The sequence below is a fragment of the Miscanthus floridulus genome, chromosome 5, assembly GCF_019320115.1.
Source record: "Miscanthus floridulus cultivar M001 chromosome 5, ASM1932011v1, whole genome shotgun sequence".
Taxonomy (NCBI): Eukaryota; Viridiplantae; Streptophyta; class Magnoliopsida; order Poales; family Poaceae; genus Miscanthus; species Miscanthus floridulus.
In genome coordinates, this window is record NC_089584.1 from 119563765 (window position 1) to 119587930 (window position 24166).

At 44.3% G+C, this 24166-nt stretch overlaps 3 protein-coding genes and 1 pseudogene across 5 annotated transcripts; 1 reads left to right on the forward strand and 3 right to left on the reverse strand.

The window, feature by feature from the left end:
• Positions 1-498: 498 nt before the first annotated feature.
• Positions 499-6536, reverse strand: LOC136453286 (aspartate aminotransferase, cytoplasmic-like). Its single transcript, XM_066453861.1, has 12 exons — positions 6235-6536; positions 6027-6098; positions 5856-5917; positions 4721-4804; positions 4425-4524; positions 4220-4340; positions 3909-4072; positions 3667-3804; positions 2979-3100; positions 2784-2878; positions 2133-2253; positions 499-817 (listed from the first exon to the last, which is right to left on the reverse strand). Exons 1-12 carry the CDS (start codon positions 6448-6450, stop codon positions 733-735), a joined length of 1380 nt encoding a protein of 459 aa, XP_066309958.1. The 5' UTR covers positions 6451-6536; the 3' UTR covers positions 499-732.
• A 2760-nt stretch (positions 6537-9296) lies between these two features.
• On the reverse strand, positions 9297-11952 carry LOC136455228 (homeobox-leucine zipper protein ROC9-like; annotated as a pseudogene).
• A 5137-nt stretch (positions 11953-17089) lies between these two features.
• LOC136453287 (probable protein ABIL5) lies at positions 17090-20623 on the reverse strand. Its single transcript, XM_066453862.1, has 8 exons — positions 20056-20623; positions 19853-19935; positions 19575-19722; positions 19180-19279; positions 18510-18549; positions 18324-18415; positions 17839-17918; positions 17090-17602 (listed from the first exon to the last, which is right to left on the reverse strand). Exons 1-8 carry the CDS (start codon positions 20176-20178, stop codon positions 17510-17512), a joined length of 759 nt encoding a protein of 252 aa, XP_066309959.1. The 5' UTR covers positions 20179-20623; the 3' UTR covers positions 17090-17509.
• Positions 20624-20924: 301 nt separating this feature from the next.
• On the forward strand, positions 20925-23828 carry LOC136450595 (protein CURVATURE THYLAKOID 1C, chloroplastic-like). 3 transcript variants are annotated; one of them, XR_010758386.1, is made up of 7 exons: positions 20925-21175; positions 21288-21376; positions 21807-21893; positions 21997-22059; positions 22185-22222; positions 23426-23625; positions 23758-23828. XR_010758386.1 is itself a non-coding variant. In XM_066451108.1 (6 exons), the coding sequence occupies exons 1-6, from the start codon at positions 21064-21066 to the stop codon at positions 23478-23480; spliced, it is 444 nt and encodes a 147-aa protein (XP_066307205.1). In that variant the 5' UTR covers positions 20925-21063; the 3' UTR covers positions 23481-23723. The 3 variants fall into 3 exon arrangements, 1 of the variants encoding a protein (XP_066307205.1); XR_010758387.1 differs by having other exon boundaries at positions 23795-23828; XM_066451108.1 differs by lacking the exon at positions 23758-23828 and having other exon boundaries at positions 23426-23723.
• Positions 23829-24166: the final 338 nt, after the last annotated feature.

Below are 24166 nucleotides of genomic sequence, written 5' to 3' on the forward strand. Positions count from 1 at the left end.
ACATAACTAAACTTTTGTAAAGCAACTTTTATATAACAAATTTTACAATAACATACACAACTTTTTTGTTGTTCAATATTTTTCAAAAGTTATACACAACTCGTCCAGCATATTTTTTATATAATATATTCTGTAGAAACTTTCCAACCTAAAAATTGTTCTAGTATATAGTCTATAGAAGAAAAATAGGTAGGTTAGTGTGAAAAATAAAAAAGCAAAGGAAAAAAAGGGGAAGAAAAAATGCGAGGAAAAAAAAAACTCATGGACGCTTATGGACCACGACCGCGGGATCATAGTTCGCTTGAATTTGCGATAAACGACCGCAAGGTACTGCAAGCACGAAGTAAAATCTAGAATCACATTTTTCACCCTTGCTATCACGAAGAGCAAGTAGTAACATACAACAATTAGAAAGCTTCTGAGCAGAGGAACCATACAGTAGGCAAAGACCAGCTTTCAAAACTACTGCAGGTTGTTGTAGGATAAACATTTAGCACCGGTGGAGCAAAATTGCATGCGCGTATTTATTTTGAGTTCCGAAAGCACCTTATGACAATATAATATTTGAATTTGAATCTGCCAGTACAAAACTGTTCCAACAACAGAGTAAAAAACCGTACTCCTATTTCAAGGCAGATTACAGTAGGTCAGCCAGTAAATACCGCCGGCTGAGTCCTTAGAACATTGTTGTAGGTGATTCAGATTTTATTCACGAAAGCTGCCATACTGTCCTCATTTCAGTTGAGTAACTGCAGCGTGTATGGCATCTGAAAGATGGGGCACAGTCCTCATGCTCAAACCTGCCATGCTGATCCTCCTGCAAGAAGAATATATACATTGTCAATATAGCAGTGACAGTTCGGACTTCCATTATAGGGTGGTGAGAAAACGAAACCTAGTCATAGATCAATATCAAATAGTGCCGATCAAGATTGTTCAATGATATGATCTTAAAAATAATATGATGTTTAGGACAAGCTAATAATTCATTTTTGAACTAATTAGCTTGTCATATTAGCTTCCCTAATGGTTCAATGCCTTACACTCTGGGATTGGCAAAACAAGGAACAAGAAGGAAAATTGATTAAAAACCTATTGAGAACCTTTGTTATGCATGTGCACTTATGCAATATTGGACACGTTTATACTCTAAAGGAGGATCAAGAGAGGCTACTCGAAGGGGTGAAAGTGTGAAACGTCATGCTGCAGGTGGCATCAAGACTGCTGGGGAATCCATCAAACATGGATCAGGCGACCCTGCAAATTGAGGGGAGGAGGGCTGGGATTGGGAAGACTTGGCAGCAAGCTGCTTGCCATGAATCTATGTTGCTAGACTGGGCAGCTGGTCTCCAGCCTTTCTAGCGTTTTGTAATAGGATTTGTTGGCAATGTATGTTATCACCTGGGAGGCTTTGGTGCTTTTGTTTCATTCTGCAAATGGTAGAAGTTATCCTAGTATCCCTTGCCCTGAGATTGTGTCTGACAGCCTGAATCCAGTTAGGCACTTAGGCATAGCCCTCATTAGGCCTTTTCTTCTGGTTCAATGTCACTTTTTCTACAAACTTTTGTATTTCCATTGTGATGGCGGAAATGGGTTTACATCAGTTCGAACAAAAAATATTAGCTTTCCTAGATGTCATATATTTTAAAATGGAGGGAGTAACATATTAAGGGGGTGTTTGGTTCACTCTTCACCTCCTAAATCTGGTCCCATTTAGTCCCATTTAGTCACTTTTTATCCAAACACTTTGACTAAATGGGACTAAATGGGCTTTAGCCAACTAGTCACTCAAATGTTGCTAAATGGGACTACCTTTTAGTCAGGTTGCCTCACCTTTTAGTCATTTTGGAACCAAACACCCGCCTCTTTAGTCTCTTTTAGTCTACCAAACCAAATAGGGGGTGACTAAAGTTTAGAAGCTGGTTTAGGTGACTAAATTTTAGGAGGTGCAAACCAAACACGCCCTAATACAACAAGTGACTAAACGGTCTATACTCCAACTTGTGAATTAGAAAAAAAAGGCAAATAGAATAATAAGAACTCCAATGTGGCCAGCCACTGTTAAGTAGTAACAAGACAAAAAAAATACAAGAGTACAGCTATATACTTATAAAAGTTGAATAGACAATTACCCATCAGATGTCATATAAATGTGGTATTCCTGCCTCATGAATGCCACTTGCTCGCTATTCAGCCCAGTGAAAGTAAACATCCCAATTTGCTTAATGATGTGGCTCCAATCTCCAGGGGTTCCTGCACGTTATTAACAAGACCGAGTGCCATTGTGATAGGACCCAAAACCTTTCCACTTGAACAAAAGACAAAAGAAAGGAACAATATATTGAGATTGAATTATCATAATTTCTGGACTAGTGCAAACCAGACGTAACATTATGGCCTTTCAATTCGAATAAATCAATAGAAACATTCCAAACACAGATTAATAGTGCTCCCCCAAGTAAGTCACACAGATTGATACACTATTTTAAGGTCAGATACAATTTCTTGAGAAATCAACTGAGAAGGTAACAAGAGGAAGTTCTCTTATTTTGTACAATAGATTCTGATAACCCAAGAGATCTTGGATGCAGCAGTAGGTACATAGCTTGCCATGAAGCAGCCACATTAATCCAGGACAAAAGAAAAACATTTGCACCAAGAGTTGCATAGTTGCAATACAAGATCATGAAAGAAATGGTAAGGAAAAAATGCTAAGCTACATTGCAAACAACATCTAACCATATTTTGTAGAAAAAGAGAGAGCAATTGCTAGAAACAAGTACCTCTGGATTTCAGCGCATCAAATAGCTGTTGCCTCATGCTAATGATCCTATCAGCCATGGCCTTCAGTTCTAGAGTCCATTCGTTGAACATCTCACTGAAAAATTAAATAAATACAGTCAACGAACAGGAAGTAACCACTTTGTATTATTCTTGGACCCACCTCTAAATATAGCACTGCAATAACAAGAATATACCTGTCCCTGAGTATGGTAGCCACGATAGAGGCACCATGAAGAGGGGGGTTTGAATACATAGGCCTGATCACAAGTTTGAGTTGACTTTCAACCCTAACAGCTACATCGGCACTTCCACATACCTGAAACATGAAGTTACAATGAATGGACACTCTGTGGCATAAAAGACTGTTCAGAAGGGCACCATGTAGGAAAAGCGGCAGCATCATTCAACAAAGGCATAAAGTTATGCATATCCTTATAAGTAACAACTAGTCAAATATTTTTGGAACTGGTGGAAGTAAATAGTTGTCCCCTGTAACATTAAAAGCTAATACATTTCTACATCAATATAATATTCTAAGGATGCGAAAGAATTCAATCCTAGCAAAAGGCTAAAATTTTAGGCACCAGTGGCTACAAGTGATTGACAACTTAAACCGTCCACAACAATGCACTTCTTATTTCCGATAATGAAACAGATACAAGCTATAGGAACTGACATATCTCAAAACAAGTAGGAAAATAAAGAGGCACATTTGAAGGCATGTGACAGAATTTTCCACACATCAATCACTCCTATAGCATTAAGCTCACAAGATGGATGGTAAACATAGTAATATCTGAACACCAGAGGAAGATGCCAACAACCTTGAGATCATGATGAACTAAAGTGAAACCAACAAGAGCAAGAGTTAAGATATCTTACAATGCTCAAAGCGCCAACACGCTCTCCGTACAATCCCATGTTCTTAGCATAGCTCTGAGCCATGAGCAATTCACCACCATCAGCAACAAACATTCGCACTGACTGAGCATCTTTGTCAAGACTTCCACTCGCAAAGCCCTATTATGTTAACAAAAATCAACAAATTATGTGATGATTAGTGTATAGGAATCAGATGTGTTTTTGCAATGTCAAGTCAATTCTGACTCTGTACGTCGGCATACTTGGTAGGCACTGTCAAAGAACGGAAGCAGTGATTTTGATCTCATCAGCTGCCTAATCTGTTCCCACTGATCAATGGTAGGATCTACTCCAGTAGGGTTGTGGGCACAGGCATGCAGCAGTACAATTGAACCTGAAGGAGCAGAACTGAGGTCTTCCAAGAGTCCTGTAAAACAAAACAAAATTTGGGTCAATGACAGAGCCATGACATAATTTGCAAATATAAAACATATAATAAAGTTTTAAATGTTCCTAGCATATTCGCATTATTAAAGCACTCTAACAGATCTAGCATGAAAAATGAAATCCATACCTTTGAAGTCAAGACCACGGGTGAAAGGATCATAGTAGCGGTAGCTCCTAACAGTCAATCCAGATAAGGTGAAGACTTTTGGGTGATTTCCCCAGGTTGGTTGCGGGATGTAGATAGTGCGCTGGAATATGTTTGTATGATTTAGCAATCATGCATTAAAATCAGGAAGCAGCAAAACAGAAAAGGAGCAGGAAAAGTTCTTAACCTCATGATAGTGCCTTGCAAGAAATTCACCTCCAACTCTTAAAGAACCAGTACCCGACAGGCACTGCACTGTAGCAACCCTATTCTCCTGAATAGCAGGACTGTTCCATTTGTAAAGAAAAAACACAATCAGCTCCCTAAATAAAACCTGAGATGACCGGTGGCCAGGGAACTTATTTTTATGTAATGAAACTTCAGCGGTAGGAATTCACAGTTAGCAACATAACCATTGGGAGCAGTTGAAATACAAATATCGCCAATGTTAGAAAAATAAATGAAAGTCAAACAGAAAAATACCTGTCAGCACCAAAGATAAGCTTAGCGCTCAGCTTATTGAATTCAGCCAAACCGGTGATTGGTAGGTACTCCTTGACACGTGACCTAGAAATAGGAAGAAAGTCATGTTTAAAATACAGCTTCAAATATCTTCCACACCGACAGTTTACCGCATGCAGAGGCTTATACACACATGAGTCATAAGGCCAGTCTCAATGGGGTTTCATAGAGTTTCATGGGTATTAAATACGATGACATGGCACTGTATTAATGAAGAGAGAGGTGCTGAAAGTTTCATGGGAGTAGAGAAAGTTTCACAGGGACAAAACTCCTCTACGCCGTTTCCAAAATACGAGTATGTTGAAAATCAAGACATAAAACCCCCGTTGAGACTGGCCTAATACTCCCTCCGCCCCCTTTTATCCGCTCTCGCTTCTCAACAAGTCAAACCTACTCAACTCTGATCAAAAATAAAAAAAAATATTAATATTTATGACACATAATTAGTATCATTAGAAAGCTCGTTCACTCTATTTTTATAATAAATTTATTTGAAGATATTTTCCGAACATAAGTTTGACCAACACAATACCATAAAAAGGGACAGAGGGAGCATTGCAGTGCTTGCAAACGACAAACCATTCCCCCACAGACAAAACTGAGGTCAATTTCCCAGGTACCACAAAAAGAAAGGGGGGAAAGCAATAGAAGCAACTGCAAGGTCGACTAAAAGAGAATCTTACACGGCAGTGGGACAGAGCAGACCCAGTCGCACGAAAAAAAATATACTAGTTCCAATCGTAGAAGAAAATTCATTTTAAAAAACTAGTATAGAAACAATATGTACCGTAGAACAGAAAGGTCACCTACAATTACAGAGGGCAAGTCAATAATTAATCTGGTGGTGAATGGAAGTAGTAGTCAGATTAAGAGGCACGTTATTCCCGTTCGCTCGGCTTATAAGCCGTACTTTTTCAGCTAACCAACAGTATTTTTCTAAAGCAACAAATCAGCTAATGGTACTTTCAACCATGGCTTATAAGCCATGGGACAGGGCGTTATGTGGAGGGCAGTAGCTTTAAGCCTGAAAGTTCAATAACCCCCGAGGCACGATCACGAAATCAAGCGGATCATATGGATTTCACATAACACTTACGGATTATTGATCAACATTTGCTCGGCGCGCCTGACCACATTCAGCACGAGGGGCTTCCCTTCCTGCACAGATCAGAATAGGAACAGGGGCGTCAAATCCATCTCCAATCCAAATAATGAAAAACAGAAGGCGCCATAGAAGGTTCACAGCAAATCCCCAAACTCATCTCACCTCGGTCCGGTAGGCGCCGACGCCGAGGTTGACCTTCACGGGGCTGGGATCCTTGTTGTAGGCGACGGTCACCTGCCCCAGAAACCAAACGAACACTGATCAGCCAGAGCAAACCCACGAGGCCGCGCGATCGCGTAGAAACCGCGGGACCGACAGCGACAGCCAGATCACCGGGGAAGCGGAAGCCAGGAAGGAGAGACGGCCTTACTCCGAGGATGGGGTCCTCCGGGGCCTGCGCTAGTGCGGCGAAGACGGAGGAGGATCCCTGCGACGCCATGGTGGGGAACGATTCGAGGGTGGCGGAGGTGTCGGCTGCTGTTGCTGCTGTTCTTCGTGGGGAAGAAGGCAGCAGGTGACGCACCAGCGTACTTAACCTGCGGTCGGCGCTGGGGGCCTGCGCCGCGCGCACGTTAGCAGGGGCCATTCGGTGCGCGGCGCGTGAGCGTGCCTGGCGCGGGGCGAGGGAACCGAGAGCGGGGGGCGTGGGGAACGGCGTGCGCAACCCGGGTGCGGCCGCCAGGTCGCGTATAAAACGGCGGGCGTGGCCGGCGGACCGGGGAAGCGACGTGGACGGCTGTTTTTGGAGTCGTGGCTGCGCCGTGGCGGCGTGTGCGTGGCTACTGCCTACGTGCGCGTGAGTCCCTTGTTCGGTGCCGTCTGCCGCTGATCGTATGGTCCGTGGAGGCGTGGACCACTGGACTGTCGTGGCACAAGGACACTTCTGTACGTATACTCGCGTGCCCCAGCCTCGCGAGTAGCCCCAGCGCCGCAGCCGCCATCCCGTCTCTACCGCCGCCGGTCCCCCTCCCTTCCCGCTCCGGTGTCTCGCCAGATATGGGAGTTTTTTTTTTTTTTTGAAGTGTTAGAGCATCTAAGAGTTTCCCTAAATCTCCTCCTAATCTTTGGTTCTTAGAGCAAGTATAATAGCAGGCTGTAAACCGACTAAATGCTGAGGTGGAAAAGAGAGGGGAGGAGAGAGAGGAGAAGCGGGCTGTAAGCTTACAGCCGGCTTGGGCACAAGAACCAAGAAAATCTGTGAGAGAGACAAGTGGGCCATGTATTAACTGTAAAGAGCTAACTACTGTATGAGTGGGCTGAGAGAAGGCTGCAAAAAACCTTACAACCAGCAAACCGGCTGTATTATTAGCCTTGCTCTTAGTAAGATGAAAAAAAATTCCTCTCCAACAACTTCTAATATATCCTCCCAAATTTTTAGGACTCGAGAAAAATCACCCAACCGGCGTAAAGTTATGCGCTGCTCCTGTCGCACGTATTCGTCCCCCGCGCGAGCTCGAGCGCCGCGCGGTCCGTGCGGTTGGTCGGAAGCTCGCCATGGCCTTGTCCGAGGGCCGGAGCGAGCGCGTCTCCACGGGCGTCTGGACCGCGGGTGACGACCCGGAGACGCTGGACGAAGTTCTCGCTTTCTCCTTGCAGAAGCTGGAGCCCATGGCCGTGGACGCGCTGGCGGTCCAGGCCGAGATGCCCGACGAGGACGCGTCGTTCGAAGTGTCGGCGGCCGCGGGGGACACGACAAGCGTGTTCGACTCGCTGGTGCCGTCGGACGAGTGGTCCGAGTCTGCTGCAGGTGGCTCGGACGGGCGCGTCACGCTGGTGGCGACCATCCAGGTGCGCGACCCGTGGCGGCGGTACGAGGCGGTGGGCGTTTGATGGTTGCCGTGGTGCAGTCGGCGAGGCTGCTGGGCGCGGCGGGCTACAGCGCCGGGAGGTTCAAGGTGCGGAGCCTACACGTGGGGGCGTGCAGATGAGGTGCCCACCATCCGGAGGCGGCGGGAGCGCGAGCTGGGGCGCGGAGAGGCAGAAGCTGACGACAATGCAATGGATGCTCGCGCACGGACCGGCCCGCGCCGGCAAGAGGGCGACGATGCTAACGGCGCAGGCGAGGGCGAGAATGCAGCGGCGGGCCGACGTCGTGTGGAGCCTGTCGTCGCGGGTGCTCACGGGGATGTGGCTAGCAACAAGCCCGTGGTCCCCCGCGCCGACACCAGTACGCCACGGACACCGGCACCCCGATCGCCGAGTATGACGAGACCCCAGCGGCTGTCGTCGCCACTGACGAAGAGCAGAGCGAGCATCTCATGTCGCCGTCGCCGATCGCAGGGGTTTGCCGCCCCCGATGCCGGGCTTCCTCGCCAACATCGGCATGGAGACCCGCTTCGTGCCCACCTCTGAGCCGATAGCGGCCATGAAGCAGCGTGGAGATGAGGTGGGCCTCAAATTTGATTTTTAGATGTCATTTATTAAAAACTCTTGGAGATGACTATTTTTTTCCATTCTAATACTTTTTTAGGAGTTGCCGAACTACATGTTTTTAGGAGAAAAAATTAAGGAACTCTCGGAGATGCTCTTAGAGCCTCTTCTTACCAAGTTTTTTTTAAGACCTTTAAGCTTTTTATCTGGATTCTTAGATACACACTATGCCCAGCTATATAAAACCCCATGTATATACTTCATTTGTTCTAAATTATAAGTCGCTTTGACTTTTCTAGAATACCGAATTTGATACGTATGCTGAGACACATGGCAAATTCGATGTACCAAAAAAGCGATTTATAATTTAGAACAAATAGAGTAGAAAAAGGTTATAATTTGGAAGGAAGGGAGCAGTATATATGGTTACATTCAAAAATCATTTGTCTTTTTAGAAAAGTATATTTCTACTTTTTTAGGACAAAAGACCACCTCAACTCCTCGAGGCTTAGGGGCCTGTTCGGCTAATATTAAAGTCGGCTGGTAAGTCGGCTGAAGCTGTTTTATTATGAGAGAAAAATACTGTAATTATAGCTGATAAGCCGGATGAGTTCAAACGAACGGGTTATAGGACCACCCATTTTTACACGCTACCGATACCTTTATCTGATCCGAGCCAGGGAATGCATGACGTGCTGGCAAAGGTGAGCTCCATGATATGCAGTTATTGTGGTGTGTGCCGGCACAAACTTTTTAGCGAACACTGATCCAAATGTGTGCAAGTGGTACAGAGGATTGGGAGATCGACATCGACGACGACGTGCCCATGGCGATGCTGCGGCCGGATCTGTACAAGAAAGGGGTGGCAGCACATGCTCAGTTATTGAGTCGTCACACGATCGATTCAACATGTATATTTGCAAAATTGAACTGAACAAAATTTAACATCCTTTAGCAGTATATTTGTAAATTTGCAGCACATCCTTTAGCAGTTTAACTGAACACAAAATTTGCAAGTATATTTGTTCCATGGAAGGTATATGTATCACATCCGCCGGCAGATCAACAATCCAGCGCTTTCTTGATGTTGCCCAACGTGCAGAACACCAGACGCGTTAGGGCCTTCACCGCATCCGTCGGGAGCGCAGCATCCGTCGCCGACGAGCCAGCCAGCGCCTGGAATTGGAACACCAGGGTGACCAGCGACCCGGTGGACTCCACCACCGTCCTGCCCTCCACCTTATCCTTCCTCGACGTTGTCACCGCCGGCCTGGCCTCCCGCCCGTCCGGCATCACCACGAAGCCGCACGGCAGCACGGCCACGGCACTGGAGTCGTCCCCATAGACCACCGGCTGCAGGACCGCGGCGTCGATAAGCGCGTACGCGACGGTCGACTCGCAGGGGCTGGTGCTGCTGTCCTGGAGGATCCACTTACCCCTCAGCTCCTCCGCGGAAGGTTCCACGGCCTGACGCACGTCCGAAAAGCAGCAGTGTGAGCGTGACTCGCATACATGGCATGCATGATTGGAGTGGTTCCGTCGGAGACGAGCTGAAACTTACGTATGCCGTGACCCGGTTGCCGCGGTGACCCCCCTTGCGCACAGTCACGTAGCTCTGGACAGATTGTCCAGGCATCATCAAGTCCCACTCGTGGCGCCGCGACTCGTCCACCAGGAAGCCGAAGAGAGCCGCCGGCTTCACCGGCAGCCACACCGACAGCACCGCGCAGGCGATCAGCCCCCGCGGCTCGCCGGTGCTCTTCCGGCACATCACCCGGATCTCACGGGTGCCGCCGTGGTTCGACGCCTTGCTCCACGCCAGGTCCCTGGAGGCACCGATGACGCGACAGAGGCTGGATGGCATCCGCTGCGCGAGCTTCAGGACGCTCTGCCTCCCTGACAGTGTGGCGACCCCTGCACTTGCCCTGTGTCATTATAGTACTACTAGGCTGCACTGCGTGCACAGCATGAGCAACGCTTATTTACCGTTGGAGCCCCATGTCGGGACGTTGGTCGCAACCGAGAAGACCATCCTCTCGCACTGCAGACCGAGTGCCGCCACCGAACGCCAGGCCGCTCGCGGTCACCGTCCGGTACATCGACGGAACCGCGGCCTCGCGGCATTTGACATGCTCAACCCAGGTCACCTGCAGGTTCGCACGCCACGGATGAGTGAATCCTTAGTACTTCCACGGTGCATGCAGTTCGGTTGAACCGGCATTGATTTGTTTGTTCGAACCATGTCGTGTTCGTGGAATCGCGTTACCTTGCAACAACGGCCCAAGCTCTGCTCTTCTACAATGCATCCTGAGGGCTTCTTCAAGCACATGCGAAGCGTCGACGACGTTTGTGCACCCGGTTCAAAGTTGTCCAAGGAGACATCGACGATAGCCCATTTGTAGGTACCAGTGGTGTCAGCGTCTGGACCTCTGCAAACATCTGAAAGCAGCAATCGGTCAAATTATTATAGACAGACCATTCCTCGATCAGGGGGATTGCATTGTGAAGGACTTGTTGGATTACCAGTTGCACGATGCCGTCTAGGTGATCGTTCTCGCCTGCATGGATCACTTCCAGCGTCGCCGCCTTGGTGATCATGGAAGGAAACATCTCCTTCCACTGGTTCTGCACAAAAGTTCAGAGCTTCGAGATGATAATTAAATCTCTGATTCAGTGTAGTGTGCAGGAAGATTGATGGTACTATACCACATCCACGAAAGCGCCCACAAGCTTCGTCGCGTTACAGTACACAACGCCAGTCTCCCTTGACGTTTCAACCGACCACACGCCCCGCCGGTCGCCGGAGTCATCGTCGTGGTGCCGGAACAAGCGCGCGTACTCGTCGCAGCTCAGGACGTCCCGGCCGGTCTCGATGCTGCGCACCCAGAGTGGCTGCCCGGAGGAGCACATCGTCGTCAGCTCGTCCAGCGCGCGGCCGGCAAGCTCCAGGAACTTCGTCTTGTCGTGGCCAACGTCGTCCAGCGAGCTCCTGCTTCTGATCTGGATGCCCCACGTAGAGCATGACGGCGAGGTCGAGAAGGCGGCTGCGTTGTTCCCCCTAAGGAGCCTCTCAATCTGTTTGGCACGGTGGTGTTCCACGCCCGCCGTGTGTCAGCGTTTGCAACCACGCGCAGGGGCTAAAGAGTTGAGTTGGCAAGATGGCGGCGCATACAAACCTCGGCTTTGAGCTTAGCGTTCTCCAGGCGCAGCTGCTGCCCTTGGCTGCGTAAGGATTTCTTGATGAGCTCTCGCATGACGCGGTTCTCCTCCCGGAGCTTCTCCAGCTCGGGCTTGAGCAGCGAGTTCTCATGCCGCTCCTCAGTTACCTGAACATACGAAGCAAAGAAGAAAAAAAAAGGTACTGTAATAGTCTCCATGACGCAGTGCAATCAGAGGTGCAGTGCAGCGATCGGCATGCATGTAGTGCGTTAAGCTAATTTACCTTGGTCTGACATCGCCGGTTCTGGAACCAAAACAGGATGCGGCGATTCTTTGAATGCTCTGGTCATTTGATCAAATTCAGGGGGGGAAAAACACATCACTACCAAAAAAACACAGCACATTGGAACGGAGAGACAATGGTGACACGAATCCATGGCGGCTCTGAGTCGTCTTCCTCTCCCCCAAACATTCTCACACCAATCTCTCACGTCGACCGCAGTCTACTCCTCAGAACATTCCTAACAAGATTCCTCCTCATCCTCATGAGATTTCCCATCGTTGAGCGAGGCCTCACGACACAGGATGACGAGGAAAGGTTATGAGTTCTTGTTTGTTTCCACATTGCATGAATTCAAACACAGAGTGTTGGTTATTTATTGAGCAACCCAGGAGAAAAATAAACTGAAATTTCTGTCTGAGCAATCCAAATTCTGTTCAAATAGTATTGAACCTATCTTAGCTAGAGGAGACTTTAATATAAGGGTTAAGTCCAATTTACACCCTCCAACTTGCAGCAAAGTTCGGATTTCAACCTCGAACTTCAAAACCGGACAACTTTGGCCCTCCAACTCTCGAAAAAGTTCAACTTTCAACCTTTTGCACGGTTTTGCGGATGAACAGTAATTTTTGATATTTTTGGAAGCGTTGAAATTTTATATTATTTTTTCGAGCATCTTAACGTCCTCAAATGAGAAAACTCAAAACTACAAAGTTGTAGATCTCATCGAGGTCTACAATTTACATATAAAACTTATCTTCATCCGACATCGTATTGAAGGGTTTTCTATTTTTTGAAATTTGAGTCTCATCACGCGATAAAATATGGTGCTGAAATTTTATATTATTTTTTCGAGTATCTTACTGTTCTCAAATGAAAAAACTCAAAACTACAAAGTTGTAGATCTCATCGAGGTCTATAATTTACATATAAAAATTATCTTCATCCAACATCGTATTGAAGGGTTTTCTATTTTTGGAAATTTGAGTCTCATCACGCAACAAAATTGTTTCACGCGTGATGAGACTCAAATTTCAAAAAATAGAAAACCCTTCAATAAGATGTCGGATGAAGATAATTTTTATATGTAAATTGTAGACCTCGATGAGATATACAACTTTGTAGTTTTGAGTTTTTTCATTTGAGGACAGTAAGATGCTCGAAAAAATAATATAAAATTTCAGCACCATATTTTATCGCGTGATGAGACTCAAATTTCAAAAAATAGAAAACCCTTCAATATGATGTCGGATGAAGATAATTTTTATATGTAAATTGTAGACCTCGATGAGATCTACAACTTTGTAGTTTTGAATTTTCTCATTTGAGGACGTTAAGATGCTCGAAAAAATAATATAAAATTTCAACGCTTCCAAAAATATCAAAAGTTACTGTTTATCTGCAAAACCGCAGAAGGTTGAAAGTTGAACTTTTTCGAGAGTTGGAGGGCCAAAGTTGTCCGGTTTTGAAGTTCGAGGTTGAAATTCGAACTTTGCTGCAAGTTGGAGGGTGTAAATTGAACTTAACCCTTAATATAATTATATATGGTAAGAAAAGAAATAAGAACAATGGTGTCCATAGATATTCTGGGATGTTTACCCTTATCCACTTCCATGAGACTGATGGTTTATTCACATGGTCTAATAATCAGGACTTTCCAACTTTAGAAAAATTGGATATAATTTTAGTCTCTGAAGAGTGAGAAGATAACTTCCCATATGCTATTGCTAAAAGGCTTCCTAGAGAGGTATCTGACCATAACCCTCTTATCATTTTCTCTGGTAAATCTGTAAAGCATATACACTTCATATTTTATTAGTTGAGTTGGCTGCATAATCCTGATTTTCATGATTTAGTGAAAAAGTTATGGTCACAACCTTGCAAAGCAAAACCAGCTTTGGATAAGATTCAGTAGAAATAAAACTATTTAAACAATACTTCAAAGGCTGGGGCTTTAATTTGTAAGGTGATATAAGGACGAGAAGGAAAGACATTCAAAAGGAATTAACAAAACTGGAAAATACTAAAGAAGTAAATGACTTAGTAAATGAACAAATAAAAAGGAAATCATGGTTGCTTAGTGAAAATCTAAACTTACTAGAACAAGAGGAGTTATATTGGTAGAATACGAGTCATGATAATTGTTACTTAAATGAGATCGTAATACTAGTTTCTTTTCATAAGATTGCTAGTGGAAGAAAAAGAAAGAACTCAATTTTAATTCTAGAAAGAGATGCGAATTTAATTGAAGGAGACAAAATTTGTTAACACATGCCACTTGATATTACACTAAACTATTTGGCCCTACCCTTGAGTTCAATATTCAAATGAACAACAACATCAGGGATGAGATCGAGTAGTCATCTGAATATAATAATGAAGATCTATGTAGACCCTTCTCAGAATCAGAGACCAAGGCTGCTTTGTTCCAGAGGGAGAAGAATAAGGTGGTTGTCCTAGATAGTATTCCTATTTCTTACACAAGTTGATAACAAAGACTCTAACTATAAGACTTGAGCTATATGCTAAAAAGTTGATACACCCAGCACAAAAATGCTTTTATGAAAGGGAGGAATATTATGTCTAATGTTATGTCTTTACATGAAATCCTCCATGAGACTAAAAGGAAGAAACAACTAGGCATAATTCTGAAACTAGACTTTGAAGAGGCTTACGACAAAGTCAACTGAATTTTTTTATTTAAATGTTTAGAGGTAAGAGTTTCTTTTCAAGAAATGGTGTGAGTGGATCAAACAAGTGGTCTCTTATGTGACAGTAGCGTAAGGTTGAAAACATCACATACCTATACATCAAAAACTATAAGAGAGTAATGTAAGGAGATCCTTGTCACCCATTCTCTTCAATTTTGTTGCTAATTGTTTGACAAGAATGGTCCTTAAAGCCCAAGCTAATGGCCTGATAACTAGACTCATTGACCATATCATTGTTGGTGGTGTTGGCCATCTTACAGTACGAGGATGTCACGATAATATGCTTGAAACATGATCAGGAAGGTGAAAGGAATATGAAATTATCATTGTACATGTATGAAATGATGGCTGACCTGAAAATCAATTTTAATAAGAGCAAAATCCCAATGATAAATGATCGTGAGAACCGGGGTCCGTTTTATGCCGACATCTTTAACTGTCAAGTGTGCTTTCTCCCTAAATACTTAGGAGTCTCTACAAGTCCTAGTAGGTTTAATATCATTGACTGGCTTCCTTTGGAAGAAAAGAATGTTAAAAGATTAGATGTGTGGAAAGGTGTCACCATGTCTATAGCTATCAAGTCCACTATGATAAGTGTCAGTTTGAATAATTCACCAATTTATCACATGTTCATTTACTTGTCACCCAAAACAGTTATCAAGAGGCTTGATAAGGTCAGAAGGACTTTCTTCTGGAAGGGGGAGGTATAAAGAGAAAATATCATCTAGTAAAATGGACCAGAATTTGTAAAAGCAAGAGGAAAGGGAGTTTGGGCATCAAAGATGTTAAAAAGATGAATTTAAGTCTTTTATGCAAATGGTGGTCGAAATTCTAAAAGGAAGATGGCTCATGGCAAGACATTATCAGATTTAAATACATAAAAGAGAGATCCATTAACTTTGTGAAACATAGACTTAATGATTCCTTTGTTTGGGTAGATCTTTTAAAAGTAAGATGCGTTTGTATGCAAGGTAGATCAATCAAAATTTTAAAATAGAAAGAAAACACAATTTTGGCAAGATGATTGGCTCTATGATAAAGCTCTCTATGATTTGTTTCCTTGCTTATATAAAATTTATGATGAGAAGGATATTTGTGTTAGTCAGGTAAAAGATGAGAAGCTTCAAATTACTTTTAGCAGATGGCTTATTGACGAGTTGAGAAATAACTATAATCAAATTTGCATCAACATTATGATTTTTTAGCTTCTAGATGAGCAAGATGTTGTCACTTAGAAGCTTGAAAGCAATAAAAAGTTTTCAGTGAAGTCGCTTTACAATGGCTTAATAGTTAATGGTGTTGGACCAACTTATAATAATATTTGGAAGGGAAAAATCCCAAATAAAATCAAGATCTTCTTATGGTTAGTTGAAAATAATGTTATTCTGACTAAAGACAACATGAGTAAAGGAAGGTGTCTATGGGGGTGGGGGTCCAAACTGTTATTTCTATGACCAAATGGAAAGTATCCCACATTTGTTGTTGACTTGTAACATGGCCAAGATTTTGTGGACAATCATAGCTCAGGCTTTGGGGCAAGCAATGTTCATAGAGAGCTACACCAAGCTTGGAAATGGTGTAATCTCTGGCTTCCAAGAGAACATAAATTCTATGATTTGGGCATTGCATCACTTTGATGGGCCATTTGGAATAAACCAAGCTTGTTTTGAGGGCAAAATTGTGAAAAATCATGTTGAAATTGTATGTTATGCATGCTCTCTTATGTGTTATTGCCTTATTGGGTAGGTCTCTATGCTGAAGTGGACAAAGAAGAGTTAGCAGAAGGTGAGAACGTCATACTACATATTGTGCCAAAGTTGCTCGCTAAACCAAAGCTAATCAAGGCTAGTGATGAAGTAGTTGCAGGATGTTGAACATCAAGGTGATGATGATTAAGGACCTGACATATGTACGTGAAGTCAGTGATGTAGCTGTGATTCTGTTGTGTTTCTGATGTAGTTCGTAAGATGGAAACATGTAGCCCCCAATACCCTTCTCATGTTTCTCATGTTTCTGATGTAGTTCCTGATCTTCTGGACATATTGGCACTGTTCTCTTCCTGTCTTCCTGATGAACCCAGTGGCTACAGTGATCAAAAGCAGCCAAAATACAAGCAGCCGAGAAGAATCCCACTCCCACCCGCTGTCTGCTGCTGTAAATGAGCTCGCACCTGCTGTCTGCTGCTGTAAATGAGCTCGCGCTGTGCATTACCTATCTTGCTGCCAATATGGACGTCACATGCCTCGCGTGCCTTTTGCTCTCCCATGCAGAAATACAAAGTGGTCCTTTGTTTTCCTATATTTATATAGGGGGGAATCGACGAAAATGCCGGGTTCACTGAGTTCTGTGGACCTAGTAACAAGCCCATTGTTTTTTTTCCCCGAGAACGTGCTCAGCACGTATTTAGGAATTTTAGAGTTTACAGAGCGACTAGCGCAACGAGATGCCATTGTGCAAGGCCCGGGCGGGCATTACAAGAAGCAATTATACGAAAAACAATTTTGCGACCGAAGAACTACGGACTACCTAAGTGCCCCGCGCCGAGAAGACCGACATCTCCCAAGCCCGCACCCATCAAAGCATTTGCCTCCACCCTGTTCGCGTGGTCGTAAACGATCGTAAATTTCTAATCAGAATAGTATTTTTCTCTCACACCAAACCAGTCAACAGTAATAATGTATTTTTCTCTCACACCAAACCACAGGCGGTGACATTGACTCGGCTTGGAAGGTCCTGCGGCTGCGCTCCTTCGACAGCTCCCAGGTGACCAAGAGAGTGACGGAGTCGAATCCGCGGCGGCAGTGGTGTGGAACCTGTGTACGAGCCCGGAGCCACCAATCCACCAATGTAGCGTCTGGAGGTGGGGATAACTGTGCCAAACCAGCCACCCGAAGCACAAGAAACCAGATTTCACGACTGAAGACACAAGCCCATAGATTCATTGAACAAATGCTTTCAGTATATCAGTACTTATTGTGAAACAGTGAAAGCGTTGCATGACCCGTAGGACCAACATAGTACTACAAAAGAAAGACTATCCAAATGGGGAAAAGATACTTCTACAGTTATACTCTATCCCGTTGGTGCTATTGATTCTTATGTTTTTTTTAGCAAAGTTCTTATGCTCATCGCCTGGTTTTCTTGAGAAATGACAAGATGTTACTCGTGCTCCCATGGTTGGCCTTCTTCTTCTGATCACCTAGAACAATGTGAACATCCTGCCAAAAGTACAAAGAAAAAAAAAATCTTGTTCTGATCAACATAAACCATCACAAAAATCTTTATACAATTTTAATAGTGTTCGTTCACTTTGTGGTGTCTGTACAGTGTAGTGTCAAGCTAAGACAACATATTAGATAGGAAATAATATTTAATTATCGCATAAGGTACGCTTTTCTTTTTTTGAAAGTAAACATAAGGTACCAGTTTTTCTGTATATAGAAATGAAATATACCTCTGCTCTAAACGAGAATGACCTTCTTATGGTCCTTGGGCTGTCCTCAAAATTTGCTGATACCACGGTATGTTCTTTTCCTAATAAGAATTGAACAGACATAGAAGATCTATCATGACTCCAGGAAATGACAATGGATGAACAAACACAAAAGATTAACATATATTTTTTACCTTATTATTAAGCCTCAAGTAGAATTGTAATAATACATTGACATAAATTTCAAGGCATACAAACACTCATACAATTTCATTTTTTCTACAAAGACAGTATTGTCCCCTCTGTTGATGAGTTTAGCAATTTATGGTCAGGCTCCTTGCTAGTTGCTACAGAATAATTATTCAAATAACATTGCCAATTTTTTGCTAAGCTGTTTCTTTAAAAGAATGAAGATAACCATAAGGGATTACTTAGAGAAACAGTGCTATACTAAGAGCGATATAATCTTATATAAATATGCCCAGAAAACTACATATTACTATTACCGGTGGCTGGTTGAACATCATATGGCTTGAGAGTGAGGGTAGCTCCAGATACTGTTGGGCCAGTAATTTCCGGAAGTCGTGGATCGTCTTTACTATCATATAAATATAGCAAAAATCATTAAATGGTGCGGCCCATACGTGAAATAATAACAAAATGATCAAAATTAACAAGTAACAAAAAAAAACCTCGAACCAACACCGTTTCCCAGTTTGGACCTTTGAGTAGCTGTTGAAAAATATAGCAGACACACCAAATCAATAATGGCATTTTTTTGAACGAATCATCAATAATAATATAACCAGTCAATTTTGAAATAATTGAGCGAAATGAAACTGAATAAAAAGGTACACTGTTCAAAACAAAAAGTATGCAATCCCTGTTTGCTATTTGGATGGACCAAAAGATGATGTATATATGTAAACAAATAGTATAATTGATACTAAACTTTTGTGACTAGAAATATTCAGACAGGAATCACATTAGACAATTTGAATACAAAATAAACAGGAGAGCTGCTTATCTTTCCATTAAGAAAAGAAATAATGTCTAAGAACAATACAATAGGGCAAAATCATGAGACACCCGACAAATTGTAAGAGAAAAACCATTAATAAGATGTTTGTGCTAGAAACTAGAACTACCAAATCAGAACACAACTGATCCACAGGACAATACAAAAATACACTAATTGCATCTGTAATGTTATAGTCTTTCATTTCTCTGATGAACATTTGCTAAGGGAACTAAATTTTCGTTTCGAAGGTAGGTAAATTGCTTTAGTTGCAAGCATGGATGCTAATGGTTCAGTAAAATGTGAGGTATAAATAGTTTGCAAGAAAAATTAAGAAGGTTTACATTGTGAGATGTAACGACGATGATATTGAATGGCATCAGGGTCCCCTCGTACAGTCAAAAGCTTCAGAGAAATGGCATACTGTTCGCATGTCAAAAGCCTCTGGTGCCATGAACAGACCATAACAAAATTCAGTAAATCATTAAGGTTTCATTTGATCTTTGCCCATTGGCAGCCATCGTAAAGTTTTACTAACTATGAAAGAAATATGATGCAGCATGCATATGTTAATGCTGACTTCGTAATTAATAAAAGAGTACTCTTAATAAAATTGTAGTAGCAGAGAAGAAATGAAGTTCTGATCTGAACAACACGTAAGTAATGAGTACTTATTCAATTGGAAATCAGAGTCTGTTAATCAGCGCTTTACTTTGCAAGTAAACAAGAGAAGTCCAACCTGGTTCAAGAAGTTGATCTTTCGTTCTGTCTGTGTGACGTCAGTCTTCTCCTGCAGCTTGTGCTCAAGCTTGGATGAAACAGTCCCCAAGTGATCAATCACAGCTACCACCGCGTCACATATGTAACCCTTTGTACCCTCCAGAATCCTTCACATGCATGAAAGCAGAGCACACACATAATAATTCCATGAAAAAGAGGTGACGTGTCCTGTGAACCAATGTCTTCGTGGGGTAACAGAATGAGGGTAGCAGAAGAGGGAGCGGCGGCGCTGCTTACAGCTTCTTCTTGTCGGTGTTGAGGAACGCCTTCTCGCAGCAGTCCGCCGCTTCGTGCAGCTGAGACCGCAGATCCTTGAGCTCCTGCACGGCCCAAGACGGCAAGACACGGCAGCCTGTAAGCTTACCAACAAGGCCGCGCCGAGCCGCGACAGGAACAGGACACGACACGGCCGAGCAAAACTGACGAACCGCTCAACGTACCCTGAGCGCGCTGTCGAAGCTCTCGGCGCCGGGCGCGCCTAGCCGCGACGACGACCTGTCGAACGGCATCGGGAACGCCACCCCTGGCTGCTGCATCCCCGCCTCGCCGGCCTCAGCGTCCATCTCCGACCTTCCCTCCCCACGCAGGCACGCACTCCCCGCTCGCGGCCCCAAGCAACGCCTGAGGCGGAAACCAGGACGAGAGCACTGTAGCGATGTGTCGCCGCTCCCGGACCCCTCAGCTTCGGCTTCACAATGGGTGCAAGCTAGCTAGCACAGAAATGGCATACGCAGACGAGCGCGAAGTGAGCGTTCGGGGACAAATAAACCGGGGGCAAGGAGACAAGGCGCCCAGGCGGTCGCGTGACCTCCCTTTGGCGCGGGGCGGCGGCTCCGCACCGGGAGGCACACCGCCCACACGATGACGCGAAGACGACGGGGTTTCTCGTGGCGTGGAAGCGCGCGTCCCTCCTCGAGGACCGAGAGGCTCGGACGCTCGGACGGCGCGGCGCCGTGCACAGGGCTCGTCACGGGCGCGCTGCTACTTCCTCTTTTCTTTGGGACGAATGGCGCGCTGCTGCTGCTGCTGCAGCTGCCAGCAGCCGGTGCCGGTTGGATTCTTGTGTCTAGCGTTTTGTTTGGTTTGATTCAGGCGGCACGTGTCCATCCTGAATCCTGATTAAGGAATCTGGTGTTTGTTTAGTGGCTCCATCACCATCACCGATTCACCGACCGGAGAGCTTCTTTGTCGCCATTGTTCAGTGTTCACACCTCCCATCTGGCGGGGTGACGAGTGCAAATACATGCAGAACTCAGGGGGCAATCTGCAAACCAGACATCTGATGTTGCGTTAGTGGACTAGAGAGCTCCGGTTCACATCCGGTGCCGTGCGGCGCATCAAGACGTCGGAGGCCAAGCAGTTCTTCGTGTTCCTCCACACGCGTCGCCCATCGCCGCGTGCCTCTCAATCCCGCCTCGTTCTGCAGCGATTCTCGCTTGTGCGCAGTCATGATGGCGTGTGCCCTCGCCGTCGCCCAGCCTGCGGCATCTCTCGCGCCATCCGGCAAGAGGAGCCTCTCCGGCGGCCGTCCCCCACGGCTGCCATCTCCCAGACTTTCAGGTAAAATTGCCTTCAGATGGGCTGCTGTTTATTCCTCCTGGTTAATCTGCATAGAGGCCTGATGCGAGAGTTCACATGCATCATTGTGTTCTGCAATGTGTGCGTGGTGCAGACAAGCTAAGGAGCCGCAGTGTCGTTGCCAAGGCTGCGCAGGACAGTTCAGAATCATCCGGGAGCATAGTGAAATACGTCACGAGTTCTGTGAGTTTCTTGTCCTGGTGACTTGTGAGTCATGACTCATGAAAAGCTATTTAGCCATATCAAGCTTGAAGTTTGAGCTTCTTCAAAAGGGCCAAAAATTTCTTGCTCTCTTATGAATGTGCTGCGACTTGCCTCGTTGTCTTCAGTGTAAACTGTGTGGCTGTTGGCTAAGCAAACTTGGCCTTTCTCAAGATTGGGTGTTACTACTTCCAACTTAGCTGGGGACATCATGCTGACAATGCAGAAAACGGATCCATGTTTGCAGTTTTGAACATTACAAAGCTCACTTCCATGCCGGATGCATCAATCCTGCAGCTTTAGGGTTATGCTTTGTTTGGTGACATTAGTACTTCCATGAGGCACTGCGGAAGACTAACTAAACTCCTATAGTCGTATTGATTAATTTTTTTTTTCTTAAAAACGAATACAGTTCAGCACTGCGGAAGACATTTTTGGTCTAGCTGGTATAGGCTTTGCCGCAATAGCTGCATTATGGGCTTCAGTCAACCTCATTGAGGTACATTCCAAATGACATGTTGCAGCTTTCAATTCCTAACAGATGAGCGTTCACCTACAAGCCACATAAGGTTAATCTGGTCCATGTTTTCGTTCATCTTCAGATCATCGATAAGCTCCCGGTTCTTCCTCTTCTCTTTGAACTAGTTGGGATATTAGTTGCATGGGTAAGTTTTTGTCCCACCTTTAGGCTCCTAGGGTTTACTCTAAAATTTTACCATCTTTTCAAATGCTTTATATCATCGCAAGTAAGTTTTCCCGAGCCCTGATTATCAACTCTTGACATTTTCAGCTTTTCATCTACAACAATCTCCTCTTCAAGCCAAAGAGGTAATAACTACTACTGTTCCATTATGTTCGTTCATACAGCCATGCTATAGGTACGATTGGTCCATCCGATCAACGCACTACCATTAGTCCATTACATACGTGCAAAGCCGCAGCAGGCATGAGAGGATGACTGCCGGACCTCTTAGGATATACTCCCTCATTTCAAATTACAAGGCGTTTTGGCTTTTAGAGATACATAGCTTTTGTTGTGTACTTAGATATACACTATGTTTAAAAGCAATGTATCTAGAAAAGCCAAAACGTCATATAATTTGGAATGAAGGAAGTATTAAGAGATAGTATCTTTTCAAGAAAAAACATGTGAAATGATTTCAAGCATACCCCTACTAAATAATATGGTACACATCTCTTCTTTCAAAGCATTTAACTTCAGGTATAAAGAGGAAACGTATTGCAATAGGACAAACACTATTGACACGTTTGGTTGGAGATAATTGAAAGGAGGGAATGGAAGTTTGGAGCTAGAATTTTAGATTTTTTTTTTGTTTTATGAGAGTGGTTGTTTTGGTGGGAGGGAGAATGGGAGTTTAGAGACCAACTCATCAATCACTTCCCTAGAGAGAGGTGGTAGTTGGGTGTGAGTTGTGCTTTTAATGAAAAATGAATGTATCATCAGTCCATTATGTCTTTTCATATAATTTCCTACTTAAAAATCACACAAGATGACAAGATACATGGGATATACATTTTCTCTTCGACTCCCCTTCTTATTCTCTTCACTAACCAAACAAGGAATTTAGACTAAGAGTTAAATTTCCACTTGAATTCTTTCCATCAACTCCCATCACTAATTCATATATCCCTTTTCAGTAGTTGCCAAACGTGCCGTGTGAGATAAGTCTGCCAAGGCCATAGGCCAACATACTAAAACGGGAGAGTAATTTAGGACCTGTTTGGCAGGGCTCCTCTCTGGCTCCGGCTCCTCCTCCTCCAGAGGAGCCCTGCCAAACGTTTTCTTGGAGGAGCCGTTTTTCAGTAAAAAACAGAGGAGCCGGAGCCGTTTTGAAGGTGGCTCCTCCAAAACGGCTCCGGCTCCTCCGAAGGAGCCGCTCAGGAGGAGCCGTGACAAACAGGCTCTTAGAAGTAGCCGTACAAATATAAGCATTGTAGTTAACTGGTATTGCTCGATTCATCACGGGTCCTATTTTGCGTTTTGGATTGATTAGTTCATATTATCTGCAGGGAAGAATTTCTGAAGAACATAAAAAACTCAGTATCTCAAATCCTGGGGCAGTAACCTTTGCAGGCGACAGTAGACAGCAAGCATTCTGTCATGGGTTCTCTGCAAGCGTACCGAATGCAATTATGCAATATAAACAGTCTGCAAGCTATGAGTGTTGCCATTTTTTACTCTACATAAGCACTACCAATTTTCTGTACAGGTTAGTGTGATTAAAGCCGTTTTCCTAGTACCAAAACTTGGACTCGGACCTCTTGTTGTACGAGTCTAATGAAAACAGACACCCGGATTCTTCCTGTACTGAATGCTTCGGCTATTCAATTCCACGTACAAGGACGAAGGGGTATTTACATCTGAAATCATGGAAACAGCGCAACAAAGAAGAAAAGATGTCAAAGAGATTCAGTAATGGCCAGCGGTGAATGAGGACGCCGTTACAATTATCCTGTGGGTTGGCAATCAAACATCACAGTTCACAAGGCAGCCAAAAGTTGTAGAGCCATGGAATCGATGTAGCACATGTCACCTTGGTGCTAAAAAGATCATGCGAGTTCAAAATAACATCAGTGCAACAACGACAGATGAGTCCATCTCTGCATTGATACCTTTTCTTCCTTTGACTTTTGATTTTGAAATAAGCACCCACCCAGCTGTGCTCCTCTTGTAAGGACATCCTCCCCAGCCAAGTTGTTGTGGTTTGTGTGCGGCACGCACACTTTGCAAAAACACAAACATCAGCTACA

What these genes read in the sequence shown, in the direction of transcription:
- LOC136453286 (XM_066453861.1), bottom strand. Translation starts at nt 6,450, where the DNA reads ATGGCCCCTGCTAACGTGCGCGCGGCGCAGGCCCCCAGCGCCGACCGC. An exon ending in CTTATCTTTGGTGCTGACAG is followed by an intron (nt 4,525 to 4,720) that starts GTATTTTTCTGT and finishes CAAATGGAACAG; the next exon opens with TCCTGCTATTCAGGAGAATA. An exon ending in GCTACCATACTCAGGGACAG is followed by an intron (nt 2,879 to 2,978) that starts GTATATTCTTGT and finishes TTAATTTTTCAG; the next exon opens with TGAGATGTTCAACGAATGGA.
- LOC136453287 (XM_066453862.1), bottom strand. Translation starts at nt 20,178, where the DNA reads ATGGACGCTGAGGCCGGCGAGGCGGGGATGCAGCAGCCAGGGGTGGCG. An exon ending in GCTTCGACAGCGCGCTCAGG is followed by an intron (nt 19,936 to 20,055) that starts GTACGTTGAGCG and finishes TGGGCCGTGCAG; the next exon opens with GAGCTCAAGGATCTGCGGTC. An exon ending in TGATGTTCAACCAGCCACCG is followed by an intron (nt 17,919 to 18,323) that starts GTAATAGTAATA and finishes AATTCTTATTAG; the next exon opens with GAAAAGAACATACCGTGGTA.
- LOC136450595 (XM_066451108.1), top strand. Translation starts at nt 21,064, where the DNA reads ATGATGGCGTGTGCCCTCGCCGTCGCCCAGCCTGCGGCATCTCTCGCG. An exon ending in TGAAATACGTCACGAGTTCT is followed by an intron (nt 21,377 to 21,806) that starts GTGAGTTTCTTG and finishes AAACGAATACAG; the next exon opens with TTCAGCACTGCGGAAGACAT. An exon ending in CTCCTCTTCAAGCCAAAGAG is followed by an intron (nt 22,223 to 23,425) that starts GTAATAACTACT and finishes TATTATCTGCAG; the next exon opens with GGAAGAATTTCTGAAGAACA.